The 20,565-nt window shown below is 37.2% G+C and overlaps 2 protein-coding genes across 2 annotated transcripts; both read right to left on the bottom strand.

Moving 5' to 3' along the window:
* Positions 1-6,234: 6,234 nt before the first annotated feature.
* On the bottom strand, positions 6,235-7,172 carry LOC144227805 (olfactory receptor 52E5-like). Its single transcript, XM_077759557.1, is given in 2 exon segments — positions 6,235-6,617; positions 6,620-7,172. Coding segments are annotated over 2 exon segments (936 nt in total).
* Positions 7,173-18,607: 11,435 nt separating this feature from the next.
* Positions 18,608-19,609, bottom strand: LOC144227757 (olfactory receptor 56A4). Its single transcript, XM_077759498.1, has one exon. The coding sequence runs from the start codon at positions 19,547-19,549 to the stop codon at positions 18,608-18,610; it is 942 nt and encodes a 313-aa protein (XP_077615624.1). The 5' UTR covers positions 19,550-19,609.
* Between the last annotated feature and the right edge of the window lie 956 nt (positions 19,610-20,565).

The raw sequence follows: 20,565 nt of genomic DNA, 5'->3' as shown, positions 1-20,565 counted from the left end.
AGGAATAAAGGTGCTGGTTGAAGGCAGCAATCCCTTGCTCCAGCTGTGTGTTGCAATTTACCATAAACTCTGATCCTCTGTGTGGTCATGTGACTGTCTCTGTGACAAGATGTCACTGGACACAATGCAGAGAGACCCTTTCCTAGAAGACCAGGCAGGTCCGTGCTGTGGGGGCCTCTGAAGTGTGAGGTTTTGAAACACAACCATGCCTGAGATAAAACATAGGAGTACTATGCCATTGGTAGGCAGACAGCTCAGACACAGCCAAGGTGAGGTGGCGATCTGACAAAAACCAGGGACACGGGCAGGTCACTGTTTGAGCATCTGTGAGAGCTTACTGAAGAGGGGTGGCATGCATTTCCCTTAAGCCATTTTCTCCCTGCACCCTCTGCTTGATCTACCTCAGTGAGCTAAAGGGCACCACAAGTGGAGAACAGAGCTGCTACACCAGGTCCCTTTGTCCTGCACTCTGCAGGCACATCTCCACTATGGCAACTGCATCTAAGAATCAGAATACCAGGCATCTCCCCCAGAAGACCAGTACAAACCCTTTGCCCACACCAAGTCTACTGATTATAAGAGTGCTTCAGAGCTTCAGCTCTAGGGGAAAAAGTACCTTGTGTCCTTAGGCATTTGTTTGTTTGTTTTGTTTTTGTCTTTGCTTTTGTTTTATTTGATACAGAAAACAATTTTTAAAATTCTATTTATTTTTTATTTTTTAAATTATTTTTTATATTTATAAATGTTTTAATTTTAATTTTTTCTTCTTTTTCTTGCTACATTTTTTTCTATCAAGCTTCTTGTAACAAGCAGAACAAAACAGAGCTAGGATCTAGCTATGTATTTTATCTTATTTAAAATTTTTTTCTTCAATTTTTATTTTGTTTTATTTGGCTTTTTTCCCTTTCTCTTCAAAATGACAAGAAGGAGGAGTTCACCCCAAAAGAAAGAACAGGAAGCAATGATGACCAGAGATTTAATTAATGCAGATATAAGTAAAATATATAAGTCTGAACTAGAAGTTAACACAATTATAAGGATATTAGCTAAGCTTGAAAAAAAACATAGAAGACAGTAGAGAATCTGTTACTGCAGAGATAATATCTCATCAGGCCAAAATTAAACATAACTGATATGCAATCCCAAGCAGAGGCCATAAAAAACAAGATGGATGAAGCAGAGAAGTGAATCAGTGATATAGAACATAAAATTATAGAAAATAACGCAGCTGAAAAAAGAGGGCAAAGAAAGGTCATGGAATGAGAAGGCAGACTTAGGGAACTCAGCGGCTTATTAAAATGTACTAATAGTCACATCATAAGAGTCTCAAAAGATGAAAAGAGAGGAAGAGGGGCAAAAGGTTTATTCAAACACATTACAGAGAAAAACTTCCCTAATCTGAGGAAATCCAGGAAGCAAATCAAAATCCAGGAAGCCCAGAGAACTCCTATTAAATTCAATGAAAGCCAATTGTCACCAAGACATATCAAAGTCAAATTCATAAAATACTCAGACAAGAAAAGAATCCTGAAAGCAGCAAGAGAAAAAAATCCTTACCCTAACAAGGGAAGACAAATCAGGTGCACAGCAGATCTATCCACAGAAACATGGCAGGCCAGAAAGGAGCAGCAGGAAACATTCAATGTGTTGAATCAGAAAAATATGCAACTAAGAATTCTTCCTCCTCCTCCTCCTCTGCTGCTACTGCTGCTTCTTTCTCTTTCTTTCTTTCTCTTTCTTTCTTTCTTTCTTTCTTTCTTTCTTTCTTTCTTTCTTTCTTTCTTTCTTTTTTTCTTTCTTTCTTTCTTTCTTCTTTCTTCTCTCTCTCTCTCTCTCTCTTTCTTTCTTTCTTCTTATGAATTCTTTATCCAGCAAGACTGTCATTCTGAGTAGAAGGAGATAAAGAGTTTCCCAGACAAACAGAAACTAAAGGAGTTCATGGTCACTAAACCAACCCTGCAAGAAATTTTAAGGGGGTATCTCTGAGTGGAGCAAGCAAGCAAGAAAAAAAAAAGATCAAAGTAACAATGACTAAAAAAGACCAGAAAGCATCACCAGAAACACCAACTCTACAGGCAACACAATGGCACTAAATTCATATCCTTCACAATCACTGATTGTAAATGGAATAAATGCTCCAATAAAAAGAAATAGGGTAAAGTGGTTTAAAAAAACCCCAAGATCCCAACTATATACTGCCTACAAGAGACTCATTTTAGACCTAAAGGCAGCCACAGATTGAAAGTGACAGGATAGAGAACTATCTATCATGCTAATGGACATCATAAGAAAGTTGGAGTAGCCATACTTCTATCAGACAACCTAGGTTTTAAAACAAAGACTGTAAGAAAGGTGAAGAAGGGCATTATATCAGAATTAAAGGATCTACCTGTTGGGAGCCATTCTGAACCCACTAGTCAAGAAAACTCCTTGTGAGGTTAAGGCAAGTTTGCACGACCCATTGCTATCCAATGACGACTGATATCCACCCCCACTTAATTATTTCTGCTTGAGCACCAACCCCCAAAGTACCTTGTTGATTGGTTTCTGGAGTGACTTGTTCCCTTATTCTGGCCCTGGTATGATGATTGCACCTTGTGAAGGAACTTATTGTGGGAACTTCTTTTGTGATTATGGGAACAGACATTATGTCTCTGATAGGTTCTGTTTTCCTCCATACTTTCCCTTGAGCTATAAACAGGCTAATGATCCTTACTCATAAAAGATTGCTCTTTACGTGTACAATTCTGTTTCTACCACTGCGTTAGTCCAAGAGTTTCACGCAGCTCAACATGTAAATCAACTAACCAAAAATGCTTCTCATGCCCTAGCTATTCAAGAAATCATAGACAAAAAACTAGACACAAAGATAAATGCACTCAAAGAGGCTATTCTATGTATTGGAAATGGGCTAAACTGTTTAAAGGTATGGTTGGCTCTCTGGTGACATAAGGAATATAACTGGAAAATTAAGTCTTGCCCAGAGACAAAAAGCCTAACTTAGAAAGAATGAACAGATAAGGGCAGAACATAAGTTACTACATATACCTTTGCTAACTGGTGATATATAGCAGTCCCTTCCCTAAGGCCTATATTCCACAAACACCTTCCCTTACACTGGCAGCTGTGATGAGGATGGATAAGAGTATCTACAACTTAACATATGACTTAACCTTAAGGTTATTAAAATGTGTATGTTATTCTGTTTTTCACTAAGAACACCCTGTTATTTTCTTAGTTACTCAATCTCACTATAATTAGGGTAGTTCTGCAAGAATACTTCTGTAAAACCTTTTTCTGTACACTTTCCAAAGCATCTTATCACAGAGAACTATCCATTATAAAAATTCCATTTCTAATGCCATGTTATTGTTTGACCTATAAATAAAGATACCCAAACCAACAGGACAGAGATGCCTGCCTGGTCATTAGAAAGACTCTCGGGGCTCTCACTCTCTGTCATCGACACTGTCCATCCTTCAGAGAACCCTGGACTGGCTGGGGCTGGCCTCTGGCATCTACCCATCAAGAAGATCTAACAATTGTGAATATTTATGCCTCAAACTTGGAAGAAAAGAAAAAATAAATCAATTGAGAAGAAACATAAAGAAACTCATTGATTAAAATACAATAATAGTAGGGGACTTTAACACCCACTTATAGCAAGGGACAGATCATCTAAGCAGAAAATCAACAAGGAAATAATGGCTTTGAATGACACACTGGACCAGATGGACTTTAACTGATATATTCAAAATATCCCATCTTAAGGCAGCAGAATACACATTCTTCTCAAGTGCATATGGAACATTCTCCAGAAGAGTTCACATACTAGATCACAAATCAGCCTTGAACAATTGTAAAATGATTGAGGTCATACCATGAACATTTTCCAATCATGACGCTATGAAAATTGAAGTCAACCACAAGAAAAGCATTTGGAAAGCCCTCAAATATGTGGAAGTTAAAAAACATCCTAATGAAGAATTAATGGTTTAACCAGAAAATTAAAGAAGAAATTTTAAAAAATACATGGAAGCAAATGAAAATAAACAAGTCCAAAACCTCTGGGATGCCAGAAAGGCAGTCCTCAGAGGGAAGTATGTTGCAATTCATGCCTGTATGAAGAAGCAAGAAAAACGAAACTGGAGGCGTCATGATTCCAGATTTCAAGCTATATTACAAAGCTATAGTTGTCAAGATAGCATGGTAGTGGCACAAAAACAGACACATAGATCAATGGAACATTATATAAAACCCTGGAATGGACCTACAATTATATGGTCAACTCTTCTTCGACGATGCAGGAAAAGATAGCAATTTTCCATTGCTATCTCTTCAACAAATGGTGTTGGGAAAATTGGATGGCAATATGCAGAAGAATGAAACTGTACCCCTTTCTTACACCATACACAAAAATAAATTCAAAATGGATCAAAGACCTAAATGTGAGAAAGGAAACCATCAGAATGCTAGAGGAGAAAACAGGCAACAACCTCTTTGACCTCAGCTGGAGCAGCTTCTTACTAGCCACATCACTGAGTGCAAGTGAAACAAAAGCAAACATGAACTATTGGGACTTCATCAAGATAAAATGTTTTTGCAGAGTTAAGAAAACAATCAACAAAACTAAAAGACAGCCTATGGAATGGGAAAAGATATTTGCAAACAACATATCTGATGAAAGGTTAGTATTAAAAAATCTATACAGAATTTATTTAACTCACCACCCAAGAAACAATCCAGTTAAGAAATGGGCATGGAGGAGGGCACTTGTGGGGATGAGCACTGGGTGTTATATGGAAACCAACTTGACAATAAACTATTTGTAAAAATAAATAAATAAATAAATAAATAAATAAAATGTTTCAAATGGTAAAAAAAAATAAAAAATGAAAATGAAAAAAAAAAAGAAATGGACAGAATACATAAACAGGCACTTTTCCAAAGAACACATCCAGATGGCTAACAGCACATGAAAAGATGCTCAACATCGCTCATCATCAGAGAAATACATATCAAAACCACAATTAGATAACTACCTCACACCTGTCAGAATGGCTAAAATTAACAACTCACACAACAAGAGATGTTGGTAAGGATCCAAAGAAAGAGGGAACCGTCTTGCACTGTTGGTGGGAATGCGAACTGGTGCAGCCACTCTGGAAAACATCATGCAAGTTCATAAAAAATTAAAAATAGAACTACCCTATGACCTAGCAGTTGCACTACTATGTATTTATCCAAAGGCTACAAAAATACTTATTTGAAGGAGCACTTGCACCCCAATGTTTATAGCAGAATTATCAACATAGCCAAATTACAAAAGAACCCAATGTCCATTGACTGATGAATGGATAAAGAATAGGATACCACCTATTGTTTATCCATCCATATTCACACACACACACATACACACACACACACACACACACACACACACACATACACCCTGGAATATTACTTGATGATCAAAAAGAATGAAATCTTGCCACTAGAAACAATGTGAATAGAACTAGAATATATTATGCTAAGTGAAATAAGCCAATCAGAGAAAGACAAATATCATATGATTTTACTCATATGTAGAATTTAAGGAACAAAATAGATGAACATGGGGTAAGAGAAGGAAAAATAAGATAAAATCTAGCTGTTTTCTTTTAGAAAATTGCACAGAACTCCTTATGTCACCTGGTTGGAAAATTATATATATAAATAGCATATAACTTGTTATACGTGACAGTTCTCCTGGCACAAAAGTTTCCATTTAACTTTAGCTTCTTTTTGTGAACTGATTAATTCTCTTAGATTTCAGAATCCAGAATGGTCTTATAGAAATTTAATAATAGAAATATTCCTATTAAATCATGCCAAGTTATGGCAGCCTTTGGCAAGTTTAGTCAGTTGTGAAAAGTAAGGTTGAATCACATACATACAACATAGCCATATAGTGGAATAGCGGTCATGACATGTGACAAGGACAAGGACATAATTAGTGTTGTCTCTGGTGAAGTGTTTGTCAGGTTGGTTTAGAAAGTCCATTGGGGTTAAAGCAGAAGTATATTGCAATAGTACTTGAAAGTGTTTAGAATATAAGCTCTGCACTGGGCCTTGTTTTTTAATTCTAGCTATATCCAACCACTACACACACACACACACACACACACACACACACACACACACACACACACTTATGTATATCATATATTTCATCAAGACTTGGGAAGCTGAGGATCAAACATCGTTAGGGTTAAGAATTCTTAAGACTTGCTCCCAAATCTGCTTTGTCCTGACCCCATAAACAAAAGGGTTGAGTGCAGGTCATACAACCATATAAAGATTAGCAAGAAATATACGAATATAGCCAGGGATGCTATGGCCAAAGCCGTGGGTCAGAAAGGAGAAAAATGCTGGGATGTAGAAGATGAGCATGACACAGATGTGGGAGCCACAAATGTTGAGAGCCTTGAATTGGGCATTCCATGATGGTAAACGAAAAGCTGTGTAGAGTATTTTCACATATGAAAAACCAATTACAATAAGGTCAATGAATCCCACAGAAAAAGCAACCATCCCAAATAAATTATTGGCCCTGATACTGGTACAGGAAAGACGGCAATGCCCATGTGCTCACAGTAGGTGTGAGGGATGATATGGGCACCACAGAATGACAACAGCAAGATGAGGAAAACAAAATGAATAACAAAGACTAAAGATTGCATGATCATGACTATACCTAGAACGGTCACCACCTTGTTTGTGAGGGTCATGGTATATCTTGGGGGGTTGCAGATGGCAACATAGTGATCTATGGCTATGACTATCAGTATCCCAGACTTGAGGACAGTGCACAGATAAATGATAAACATCTGCACAAGGCAATCACCAAAAAGTATTTCCCTGAAATTGAACCGAAAGATGCCCAGCATCTTGGGGATAGTGGCAGTGGACAGACTTAGGTCAGTGAAGGCCAACATTGCCAGGAAGTAAAACATGGGCTGATGGAGACTAGGCTCAGTCTGAATTATAAAGAAAATTATGTTTCCCAGGAGTGCAATCAGATATACAGTGCAAAAGGGAAAAGCAATCCAGATGTGAAAAATTTCCAGGCCTGGAATCCCCAGAAGTACAAAGGAGGAAGGATAGGATTGAGTGGTATTGTGAAAGGCCATCTTCATGGTTGCTGGCCAGTTGTTTCACATTGTGTCAGGACTCTGATTTCATTCATATCATTTTTTCAGGTCATGAGAGACATGGGATTAATTCTCCACCTTAATCCTTATTAGAAGACCCTAGAGTGAAAAGTGATAAATCATTTAAAAAGCTCCCAGAGAACTCACCAGATTCTAGACATATTGTTTTTCTGTCCAAGATACATCCCAAACTTGATACCCTGAAAACAGTCTTAGGAATGATATAAAATTACATCATTGGAATGATGTAAAGTGATGTGCTTACTTTTAGAGGAACTTCTGTAATGTTACAATGGAGAATGGATTGGAGGGGCAGTTGGAATTTGAAGTAAGTAGGGTGAAAGATGATGCTAGCCTGATCGAAATAAATGGTAATGGAGATGGTTAGGTGAAGGTGTATATAGTAAATTGACAGGGAATAGTATTTGATGTGATTTGGGGGAAGAAAGGGAGCAATAGGTCACATTTAACTTCCAGAATTCTGTGTTGGGCAAATGAGCAAATATTTCTGTTATTCAATGAGATAAAGAACATAATGAGATGATTTTTGTTTGCTTTAGTTGATGAGGTGTTTATATCAGGCCTGAAATGTGTAGATATGAAGTTCATATTGATTCAAGTAGCAATTCTCAGTAGGCAGAATGTTAGTTAAGTTCCCACTATTATTGAAACTCTGTTTTAGGGCTTCAGTGAGTTTATGAAATACCAAACATTCTATGCATGTGCCTATAGGAACCATAGGATTCATGTTGTGATTAAGATTATATCATATTTCTCCCCATGTTCATCATATTTAATCTCTGGAGAGTTATATTGGAGGGAATATCACAATAGCAAATGAATGTCTTTATCCTCAAAGCCCCCTCAGGTAACTAAAGAAGCAAGAGATAGAGACAAGAGCCATTCTCAAAGATGAAAAATCAAATGTCTTCAGGAAAAATAATCTCATAAATATGTTATATGGAGATTCATGTATTTTATCTATTTGTGCACCTTCCTGTCTGTGTTAAAATGTATTGTAAAATATTGACTAAATCAAACAAAATAAGCAGGTTGAGTGTTGTCTGTGGGACTAAGGCATGGATATATTTTAGTGTGGGCATTATTCTGTGTAGCGTATCTGCTATATTCCTTTTCTTTCTACACTACTATTACAAGCTGAGATGTGAATAAGANGGGGCCCGAACCCACGAACCGCGAGATCATGACCCAAGCGAAAGTCGGACGCTTAACCGACTAAGCCACCCAGGCGCCCCTCAACCTTAGGATTTTAAAAGAGCCTGTTTTGGAGCGCCTGGGAGGCTCAGTCAGTTAAGCGTCCAACTTCAGCTCAGGTCATGATCTCATGGTTTGTGGGTTCAAGCCCTGCATCGGGCTTTGTGCTGACAGAGCCTGGATCCTGTTTCAGATTCTGTGTCTCCCTTTCTCCCTGATCCTCCCCTGTTCACACACACTCTCTCTCTCTCTCTCAGAAATAAATAAAACATTAAAAATTAAAAAAAAAAGTGTGTTTTATTGTGCCTACACAGTACAAAGAGTGTGGCAATGTCAACTTCCACATCACTCATGTCATCCAAATACCCCTTTTGACTCAATGTCTGAGTGTTCTTCCCTGGGATAGATGTCATTACAGGACAATTATGGTTATGTTTCCTCTTAGAGTATGCCTTAGCTGGTATTCTTCACCTCCAACAGTTCAATTATTTGTTTAATGGAAAGTCAGAGAAGTCAAACTCAGCCCCAAAGTGTCATCTAAATAAAAAGAACACAGATAACAATAATGTCAAACTTCTTATAGTTCTTTTCCCACCTTCTTGCCACCATAGATAGGAATTTGTTGGTCAGAAGATTTCCTTAGGTTGCAGAAGGAGTTTACGTCTCATTGACATACATACTCCTAAAATCAATTTATTTCAAAGGTGGTCTAATAGGGATGTCTGGGTGGCTCAGTCCATTAGATGTTGACTCTTGATTTTGGCTCAGATCATGATCTCATGGTTCATGAGTTTGAACCCCACATCTGGCTGCAGCATGGACCCTGCTTGGGATTCTCTCTCTCTCTCTCTCAATAAATAAATAAATAAATAAACTTTTTAAAAAAGGAGATCTAATTTTTATGGGTTTAACTGCTTTGTTTTGTATGTTGAAATAAAATATAATCACACCTGAGATTTAAAACACTTAGTTGATTATTCATGATTACTGAAGGCAAATTGGTTTATTTAACTTCCTTTTCTCAGTGTTTATTTGCCATCTATAAACACTGGTAGTTGCTCTTATTTTCTTACTTTCAGTATGAAATAAACCCAAAATTAAATTTAAGAAAGCTCTACCAGATGTGCTTTTCTTATCAAAACAGAAGATTTGAAAGGAGAAATAATGTCATATGGAGTTAAATAATACAATGAATGCTATGATTAGAACAGAGATCTCTAAGGACACCTAAGGGGGTAATAACAATATTCAGGGAAGCAAGGCTTGAGTGTTTCTTAATTGCACCTCGCTACAAAAATAACAAAAATGTCCCACAGTTGGGCAAGTGTGATGTAATCATATCAACACAGGAAAGAGAGCAACAGATCATATATTAGCCCATCGCTAGATATCGAGAGTATACTCACTGTGTGTTAAATAAGCACTCCATTTAATGCAGATGTGCTGATGTGGATTCTGCTTGTTTAGTTGTTTTCTGAGATGAAATTGTTAAAAATCTTATTCTCATACAAATTATTAGGGGGCATCAGAATTGTCACTGATGAAAATATTCATCTAGCAAAAATGGTGACTGTGTACAAAAAGCCAGCTTTCAGTAGGCCCAGAATTTTGAAATGAGAGCCAAGTTGGTTCTTTTCAACTGGCTTGAAGCATGCTAACGCTTCACAGACAAGCATTTTGGCCATGATGACAAGTATCCAGTGCTCAACATAGCATTGGGCACAGAGTGGCAGAACCACTCCTTCTAAGCCTTACAGTGTTGATGATTGTACAAAATAAGTTTGTAAAAAGCTCTAGAGACTGAAGAAATACCTAACCAATTTTGCCTTTTTGGGAAGTCTGTCAGTATACTCTTTTGTTTCTAAGCATGTCCTCATGTTACAGCTATGGACCATGTACTTGGTGATGAGTGGAGTTTTTGTTTGCATTTTTTTGTAGGTCACATAGAAAGTAGTCTTACTGACATCACTTATTCATATCTATTTGGATTACTCACTTTCTCCCTAAGTGACATTTAGCAAAGCCTCAGAAATGAAATCCCACAGTGCAGCAGGAAAGCTCTTGAGCAGTAGAAATTGTTAATAAATGATACCAAAATTGAGGCGGTGGGGGGTGGGGTAAACATATTTGGAAAGTGTAGAGTGAACAAAACTGAAAATATTTTTTCTATGGGTCTATTGTAGCCTTTAAATATACCTATGTAAATATTCAGACTCTAAGAAATAAGAATTTTATAATTAAAATATCAGATAAGAGGGGTGCCTGGGTAGCTCAGTCAGTTAAGCATCCAACTTCTGCCCAGGTCATGATCTCATGTCTCGTGGGTTCGAGCCCCGCATTGGACTCTGTGCTGACAGCTAAACTCAGAGCCTGGAGACTGCTTCAGATTCTGTGTCTCCCTCTCTCTCTGACCCTCCCCGGCTCATGCTATTTTTCTCTCTCAGAAATAAATTTTTAAAAAGCATTAAACATTTTTTAAAAATATTTTTTCAAATAGCAAATAAGAAATTAAATTATAATTCAACATTAAAAGAATTTACAGCATATCCTTAAGTTATGATGATAAGAAATCCATGAAATTAGCTAAAATTTTAATTCTTAGGAGAACACAAGGTTATCATACTAGAAAGACTGGATGCCTTGGGTCCTCTAGGTCCTTTCGAGACATAAATGTTTCAAGTATTTATTTACTTAATACTTATTATTTATTTGTAGATGTTGTTATTAGAGGTGGGAATAGCTGTGGTATATGCTGATGATAAAGAAACCATTCTATTTTGGTAATGCTTACATTCCAAGTTAGTAAGGAAGACAATAAACATGTAAAAATAATTAAATAACTCTAGATAATCATTATAGAAATAAAATTAAGTAGAATTAAAATTCAACCATAAGACTAGAAACAGATCAATTTAAAAGGGAAGAAACCTAATAGGGAAAACATTTAATGTAAGATAACAAATGTTCAATAGCAAATAAAGAGGTCTTTGACATCATTAGTTACCAGGGAAATGAAAATTAATATTCCAAAGTAATTTCAATTTACACTCCTGGAATGGCTAAAGTAAAAACAATTCACATTATCTTATGTTGAAGAGGATGTGGAATAACAGAAACTCTCATTCATTGGTAATAAGTATGTATAAAATGTATAACAACTTTAGAAAAACCCTTTGGCATGTTTTTTATGAAGCTAAAAATACATTTTCACTATTATTTAGCACCTTTATTCTTATGTATTTACCAATGAAAATAAATATCCAGTAGACTTATCGAAAAGACAATTAGATATATATGCCTGAAGCTCAGAAAAAGGACATGGCTGATTATGTACATTTGGGAGTAATTTAGTGTGTAATGTGTTTGATACATGTCATCTGCATTGTATATATGGATAGAAGAATGAAGAGGAAAAGCTATAGAAATAAGAATTAGCAATAGATATCCTAATTTATTGTTTTTCTAGAGGTGGTGTACCAGTATTTTAAGGTTCACCATGTGATAATGAAAAACATAGGATTACAGTTGGCAATTCCACTTTGTTTGGAGTGTCTGTGAGAGAAAGGGTGGGGGGAGAATAAAGAAAATAAGAATTACATTATTATTGGTCATTGGGTATAGGTTAAAACAGATGATAACATCCTAGGTTTTCATAACAATTAGGGATCCTCTATGCCATTCTCTCCTTCTATTTTAAACATTCACTGAGAATCATTTCCTTTATCCCATTCCCTTCCTTCAAGGACTTTGTAATAAATGCTTCTAAGTCTTCTTACTCTTTCCACGATCTCTTCTTCTGCCCTTTATTTCTCTGGTCTTAGTTTCTACCATTATAGAAACTCCATTATACCATGGGGAACCATCTTACCAAAGTTTTAGCAGCTCTGCCCTCTCCAGAAGGGTCACTGTTTAGATGCTACAATCTCCAGGGTTTGTGAAGTGATATTTATAGTAAGTAAGAATTTTAGTGATACTTTTATATTTCCCAGATGCAGTTGTTCTCTGGGGCACCCCAAGAGCTTGGAGGATGAGAAAAAGGAGCCCTCGAGTTGCCAAGCTAGGTGTTAGTTTGGATCAGTAGTCCAATCGTGGTTTTGCATTGTATCTGGGCTTTATACCACCCAAGATGCCACTGGGTGAGGTCACTTTATGGGAGCAACACATAGTGGTCAGAATAGAATAAGGAGAGACAAGTTCTCACTTTTATAAATCATTTCATCATTTTTACAAGTCTCTACAGTAGACCTGGGATATCAGAAAAAGAAGTTACTCGCTATTTAACAAGAAATCAAACTCAGAAAAATCAAGAGACAGAATTAGGTCATAACAGGCAGTGCCAGAAAAGAAACTAAAGTCAAAGACTACTGAATTCCTAACCCAGTGCTCTTTCTAATGAATACTTCAGAGTATTCCCCTTTATTCACAGGTTATTTGTGCAGATTTGATCTGAGCATTTGTGCTACAAACTATGATAATAACAATGAGGCAGGGGTTGCTAGTTGGGAAGTTTACTACCATGTAATGTCTTAAATATCTATGATGAGTTCTAGCCCAATGATAATATTAATAGTATTCAGAAGACCAGTGGTAAATTTCAGGTCCTACTCTAAAGGCCAGAGAATCAAAATCTCTGATGGTATAAGTCTTAGTCTAAGGGTAGGAAAAGACTGGTGTCCAGCTAGGCAAACAATCAAGGAGGGAAAGAGAGAGAAAGGGAGAGAGAGAGAGAGAATTCTCCCTTCCTTTACCTTTTTGTTCTATTCAAGTTCTCAATGGATTGAATGAGGCCCACCCACACTGGGGAAAACAATCTGCTTTACTCAATCTACCAAATCAAATGCTGACTGCTTTCATTTTCTTTTAATGTTTATTAATTTATTTTGAGAGAGAGAATGCAAGCGAGTACAGGGGAGGGACAGAGAGAGAGGGAGACAGAACTCCAAGGAGGATCTGCACTGTTAGCACAGAGCCCGATGTAGATCCCACCAACTGTGAGACCATGACCTGAGCAGAAATTAAGAGGAGGACATTTAACCAACTGAGCCACCCAGGCACCTCAAATGCTAACATCTTTCAGAAACGTACTCAGACACATACAGAAATGTTTAACCAAATGCTTGATGGCCCAGTCAAGTTGACATATAAAATTAACCACCACCCTGGGTGGAATGCAAAACCTAGGGGAAAGGCCTTCAGAATCAAAACTAGTAGCATCCAGATATCTATTGCTCCAGCACCATATATTGAAAAGGAAATTCTTTGCAATATCGTATTTGTTATAAATCAGATTGCAATATAACCATGTGTTTTTTCTTGTACTACCCATTCTGATCAACTGATTTGTTTACAAATATCACACTATCTTAATTAAGCAGTTTCATAAAAATTCTTGAAGTGTGTAGTCATATAAGTATTATCTGTTAGGTTTTTTGCATTACCGTGTGCATTTGATAATCACCTCCTCAGTCTCCGCAAAAATATCTGTTGATATTTTTATTGGAATTGCATTAAATCTATATATTAATTTTTAGAGGATTAACACCATTACATCACTGAAACTTCTAGTCCACATGCATAATATCTCTTGATATTTAAATTTTCTTTTTTTAAAAAATTTTAAATGTTTTTATTTATTTGTGAGAGACAGCATGAGCAGGGGAGGGTCAGAAAAAGAGGGAGATACAGAATCTGAAGCAGGCTCCAGGCTCTGAGCTAGCTGTCAGCACAAAGCCCAATGCGGGGCTCGAACCCACGAGACATGAGATCATGACCTGAGCCCAAGTTGGACGCTTAGCCGCCTGAGCCACCCAGGTGCCCCTATTTTTTTTTTAATGTTTTTTTAAAATTTATTTCTAGGAGAGACAAAGAGAGAGACAGCGTGAGCAGGGGAGGGTCAGAAAAAGAGGGAGATACAGAATCTGAAGCAGGCTCCAGGCTCTGAGCTAGCTGTCAGCACAAAGCCCAATGCGGGGCTCGAACCCACGAACCGCGAGATCATGACCTAAGCGAAAGTCGGACGCTTAACCGACTAAGCCACCCAGGCGCCCCATAGGTGCCCCTATTTAAATTTTCTTTAATTTTCCTCACCAACATATTCTAGTTTCAATGCAGACAACTTGGGACATCTTTATTCCTAGGTATCTGATTTTTTGATGGAATTGTAAATGGTATTGACTTATGAATTTCATTTTCCATTTTTTTCCTAGAGTTTGGAAATGCAATTGATTTTTGTGCATTGAATGTCTGTGTAACAATCTTACTAAATTTACTTATAAATTCAAATATTCTTTTTATTGATACTTGTCAATTCTTCTATCCACAAGATGAAGTTATTTGCAAATAATGACTTCTTTTCAATCTTTATACATTTTTTCCTTTTTTCCTAAGCATTTATTAATTCACCACTGAGTATGATATTGGATGTAGATTTGGGAAAGATAACCTTTAACAGATAAAGCAATTCCCTTCTATTCTTACATTTCTGAGATTATTTTTACTACCAGCTCATGGTGACTTGTTGCATAATTTTCCTAAATCTGTTGAGATATTTTTATTTTTCCCTCCGTTATTAAGGTTAATGAGATGAATTAAATGTAGATCAACTTTCAATGATTAAAGCAACTTCTAATTCCTATAATAGACCTCACTTATTAATAATATATTTTTGTTTTTGTACTCAATTTTGTACTCAATTTTGTTTTTGTACAAAATATTCTGTATTTGTACTTCAAATATTTTGTTTAGAATTTGTATATCTAAATTCATGAAAGATGTTGGCTTGTAATTTTCTAGTAATTCCTGTCAGTATTTATGCCAGGTTTATGATAACTTCAGAAAATATATTGGAAAAACGTTCCCTCTTTTTCTATTTCCTAGAAGCATTTATGGGGCACCTGGGTGGCTCCATTGGTTAAGCGTCCGACTTCGGCTCAGGTCATGGTCTCACGGTTCGTGGGTTCGAGCCCCACATCAGGCTCTGTGCTGAGAGCTCAGAACCTGGAGCCTGCTTCAGATTCTGTGTCTCCCTCTCTCTCTGCCCCTCCCCTGCTTGTGCTGTCTCTCTCTCTCTCTCTCTCAGAAATAAATAAAACATCAAAAATTTTAAAAAAAATAGAAGCATTTATGTTATTTCTTCTTTCACTATTTAGAAGACTTCACCATGAAGGTAACTAGGCCCAGTCTTTTCTCTTTAAATTATGATTTCATCATCTCTAACAGATATAGAATAAAGCATATTTTTTGGAAAGCTGTATTTATCAAGGAATTTTTATTCTATGTCATTGTCAAATTAATTATCATAGTGGTTCACAGTTTAGTTTTATTATATTTAAAAATATTTCTAACTTCAAATGTTTTTTAATTCTAGACAGTTTAAGTTTGTTTTTTATTTTTCTAAAAGTTTATCTCATCATTTTTCAAAACATAACTTTTGACTTTGTTGAAATTTTCTATTATGTATATTCTTTGTTTTATTGTTGTTGGGTTTTTTTCTTGTATTTGTATTTCTTGTCTTCTATCTTTTGGGGGTTAATTTTTCTGATTTGTTGTTTTTTTAGACTTTTTAATTGTAAGTTTGGCTCTGTAGGTCAGAACTTCATCCATGGCATAGTTTAGTTTTCTGCTTCAGAAGTTTCCACAGATTTCAATCAATTGTTATCCAGGACTCATGTCTCATCTGAGGCTATACCTATCTCTCTACATATCTGTATCAGAGAAAGACAAATACTGTATGATCTCACTGATGTGTAGAATAGGGAGGAAAAAAGAACTCATAGATACAGAAAAGAGATTGGTTGTTGTCACAGGTGGAGGGTCGAGGGGTCGTGGAAATGAGTAAAGGTGGTCAAATTTTAAGTTGAAAATTTTTAAATAAAACAAATATATAAAATTAGTAAAGCAATTTTTAAATGTGGTAATACATGAAATAAGGACATTTCTCAACAACTATACTGATGCTTCTTTATAAATGTATGATTATTCTATGACTCAAATTTATTGTAGATTGCTTTCTACCTGCCACAAAATGCTGGACATCAAATTAATATTTAAAATATGCTTACTAAGTGCCAGATACCAAGCTTGGGCTAGGAATATGAGAAACTTGGGATGTAACTCAAGACTTTTATGTAACTCACTAGGTTATGTTATTGCCCAGCCAAAGTTGGGATCAGTAGTGTAGAAAGAGTTCAGGCTTCAGGAACCCAAGTGACATAGAGTTATCTTGGCTTAATTGCTGTAATCTTGGGAATCATTTGACTTCTGTGAGTTTTAGTTTCTTCATCTAGGGCCAAGAGGAAAACTCCTCAGGGCAAATGTATAAGTAAAATAAGAATGTATATAAAATGGCTGGCACATTAGGTAGACACATGGAAAGGAGAGATTGGAAAGGATGAAACCAAAAGACACCGAGAGCTCAGCCAGCTTAATCTCTTGACATTTTGATGAGACCAATATTAGGAAATGTGATGTAACAGACCCCAAAGAAGGCTCTTTCAAAAACCAACACTTCAAAAGTGCATGCAGAAATGTATCTCCCAAATATAGACAAGATGTCTAGTGCCAAAAAGAGAAGAATCCTAAAAAAAAAGGTTCTTGTCACAAGAGTTGTAACTACCTGAGTTGATGAATATAAACTAAACATATTGTGGTAATCATTTTGCAATACACTTCTATAAATTCATTATGATGTATACCTTAAACTAATACAATGTTGTATGTCAATTATATCTCAACAAAACTGGAAAAACAAAAGTTAAAATGATGTATAAGGGAAACTACTGTAAAAATATTAAATTTCAATATAAATTATTCATCAAAGATGCATTTCAATACAAAAGAAAGTAGGATAGTCCAATTGGAAATGTTAGTCAAATGAGGTTTGGAAGAATTATGGACTTCAAAGTCTCAAAAGAGAAGTTTCAGGTTCTACTGTAAAATATTCCTTGGAAACATTGGACTAGTGCATGACATCACTAAAGAGGGGATCCCAAAATAGTTCAATGCATTTATCTGTGAAAATCAACCCCTAAGACTTCATGCCTGGAGAACTGTTGACAGCTATGCCAGCCACAGCTCAGAACAGAGGCTTAATAGGCAGAACAGAGCTGGGGAGGGATTGTGCCTAAAATATGATGGAAATTTCTAAGTTCCTTATCTGAGGTATATGGGATAATGTGAGGATTACAGTCAAGATGAAGATAATGAAGAAAAGAAGACTGAACACTTCAAACAGTACAACTCCCCCCTCTCCACTGCAAAAGCCCTAAAATTCCTCAATTTCCATCATAAACAAAAAAAAATTGAAAAAAAGAATCTTACTAGGAAAGAAGGAAGAGAAAGAGAGAGAGAAAAAAAGAGAGAGAAAGAGAGAGAGAATGAAAAATGAAAGCCACCCAGAGAGGTTGCACAAATGGAAAATCTTAATAGGTTCTGGGAGGATCTGAGAAGCCAGAAGATGGGATATCTTCCATAGGTGTGAGAGAATAGTGTCAAGAATATCCAGAGTAAAGCTTTCAACCTTAAGAGCCAAAGTTCTGGAGTAACATGTACTTCCACTCAATCAGCTCCCACAGCACAAAAGCCATGTCTGAAACAGGAGGCAGAAGAGACATCAAGGGGATATGCAGTATAAACTTTGGGGGCTGCTGCGTGGCTTAGTCGGTTGGGTGTCCAACTTCAGCTCAGGTCATGATCTCACAGTTCATGGGTTCAAGCCCCGCATCAGGCTCTGTGCTGACAGCTCAGAGCCTGGAGCCTGCTTTGGATTCTGTGTCTCCTCCTCTCTCTGCCCTCCTCCCACTCATGCTCTGTTTCTCTCTGTCTCAAAAATAAATAAACACTAAAAAATTTTTTAATGTTTTAATACTTAAAAAATTTTTTTAAGGTATAACGTTTGTTTCTTCAGTTGCCAAACAGTCCCACTCTACTCCAGCTCCACTTGGCTAAGGCTTGGCAGAACCCTTAGATAAGGAGTCAGTCAGGAAAATTTCCCAATCTAGAATCCATAAAATCCAGGAAAGGGAGGCTTCCTTTAAAGCAGCAGAAAGCAAGGATTCAGAGAAGAATGTGTTCATTTTTGTCTGAGATAAAAAGATTCAGAACTCATTCTGGGATTAGAAAGTAAAATTTCCTTTCCAACATAAAAATAACTCCTTACTTTAGTAACAATCCCAAAGGTAGATCTGATCTTTTTTCACCACTTACAACCCCCTCAGTAGCTTCTGGATTCCCTGCCTGATCTCCTTGGTCCGCACACCATAAACAACGGGGTTCAGAGCTGGGGGGATGAGGTGGTGCAGGACGTTGAGCAGGATGGGGACATCTGGGGGAATCCTCTTCCTGGCCAGGTTAGTGATGACCAGAACCAGCAAGACTGTGCTGAAGAAGAGGATGAGGATGAAGTGGGAACCGCATGTGCTCAGGGCCTTGGCCGCAGCACCCTCAGCCTTGATCCTTAGCACAGCTTTCAGGATGAAGGAGTAGGAGAGAACAATAAGGATGAGGTCAGAGCCCAGTAGGGTCCAGCCTGCCACAAACTGGTAGAGCCGGTTGAAGGTGATGTCATCACAGGAGAGTTTAGACACAGACAGGTTAGTGCAGATGCAGTTCTTGATGGTGTTCTCTGCACAGTATGTGAGTTGAGAAGAAAGGACAGGAACAGGAAGAGAAAAGAGGGCATTCCGGGCCACAACAAAAATGGTAGCTCTAACTACAAATTGGTCAGTAATAATAGATGGGTATCGCAGTGGGTGGCAGATGGCCACATAGCGGTCATAGGCCATGACCATGAATGTGCAAGACTCCATGGTCAAGAAACTGTTCATGATGAACATCTGGAGGAAGCAGGCAGAGAAGCTGATGGACTTGAGGTCAAACCAGAAGATGGCCAAGACCTTGGGGATGACAGTCAGGCAGAGCACAATGTCCAGCAGGGAGAGCAGGCTGAGCAGGTAGTACATGGGTTCATGCAGAGACACCTCCAGACAGATGGTGAGCAGGAGGGTGGCGTTGGCCCCCATGGCCAGGAGGAGGAGGAGGCTGAGGGGCAGGGACAGCCAGTGCTGCCAACTCTGGTAGTTAGGGAAGCAGACGAGGAGGAATTCAGAGACTGGAGCAGTGGAATAGTTGCTGGGGGGGGCCATGTAAAGTGTCCTGATCACGCTGGAAATCAAGAGTTCCTAAAAATGTAGGACAAAATATATTAACAAAACCTATGTGTTCTACATGTTGTAAAACTCGGGTTTCCACTGGGGTGCTTAACCCATCTCAATTAACTTTTCAAATCATCATCATCAATCATTGCTGACATTTACCTGAATACTTACTATGTGCCAGCTCTAAACTGAATGCTTTATAATTATTATCTTATTTCAGCCTTCACAAAAAGATCTTAAGAGTAATTAATACTCTTATCCTAATTTCACAGATAATGAAAGGATACAGGCAAAGAGGGGCAGAGTAGTTTAATCAAAATAGCAAATAAGTAAGTGGTGAAACCAGGACTGTGACGAGAGTCTGGGGTCTCTGCTTTCAGCCTCTACACATTATTTAGCTTTAGCAAGCACAATGAACTAAACCTTACCCTCTCTCCAAGTTTAGAATGAATGACTATGTTTAGCTGACTATGTGCAGGTCCTAGAAAAGCCTCTATAGACATGGACAGGGCTTGTTCAGGTCCCTTACTTTTATTCAGGAAATAATTGAATTAGAGGTAGAACATTCTTGACTGCACCCAACAGAAATAATTTCTTTCTGCCTCAAAGGAGATTTTATTCTAAGGCATAGTATTTATCACTCTCTTTGAAAGTTTCAAGAGTGTTTCTTTTAGATGAGACTGCATTTTATGTTCTGGTGACAGAGACAGTCAGTAATTAGGAGTACACCAAGAGGATATAAAAATTGTAAGTTCTGGGTTAAGTAGGTGACAAAGATTAAGGAGTCACCTGTGGTGATGAGCACCAGGTGATGTATGAAATTGTTGAATCACTCTATTGTACTTCTGAGACTAATATAACACTATATGTTAAGTATACTGAAATGTAAACAAAGACTTTTAAAAATTTTAAGTGCTATGACTGTTTTTTAAGTAAAAATAAATAAATAAATAAATAAAGAAGTCTTTGAAGGAGTCCAAAAGAGGAACACATTTTGAAACTTA

Source organism: Crocuta crocuta, unplaced genomic scaffold, assembly GCF_008692635.1.
Source record: "Crocuta crocuta isolate KB4526 unplaced genomic scaffold, BGI_CrCroc_1.0 scaffold43, whole genome shotgun sequence".
In the NCBI taxonomy this organism is placed as follows: Eukaryota; Metazoa; Chordata; class Mammalia; order Carnivora; family Hyaenidae; genus Crocuta; species Crocuta crocuta.
The sequence above is the reverse complement of the archived record's forward strand: the minus strand, read 5'-3'. Positions and strand labels throughout refer to the sequence as shown.

Excerpts from the sequence above, each read along its gene's own strand:
- LOC144227757 (XM_077759498.1), bottom strand. The coding sequence starts at position 19,549 with ATGGCCCCCCCCAGCAACTATTCCACTGCTCCAGTCTCTGAATTCCTC.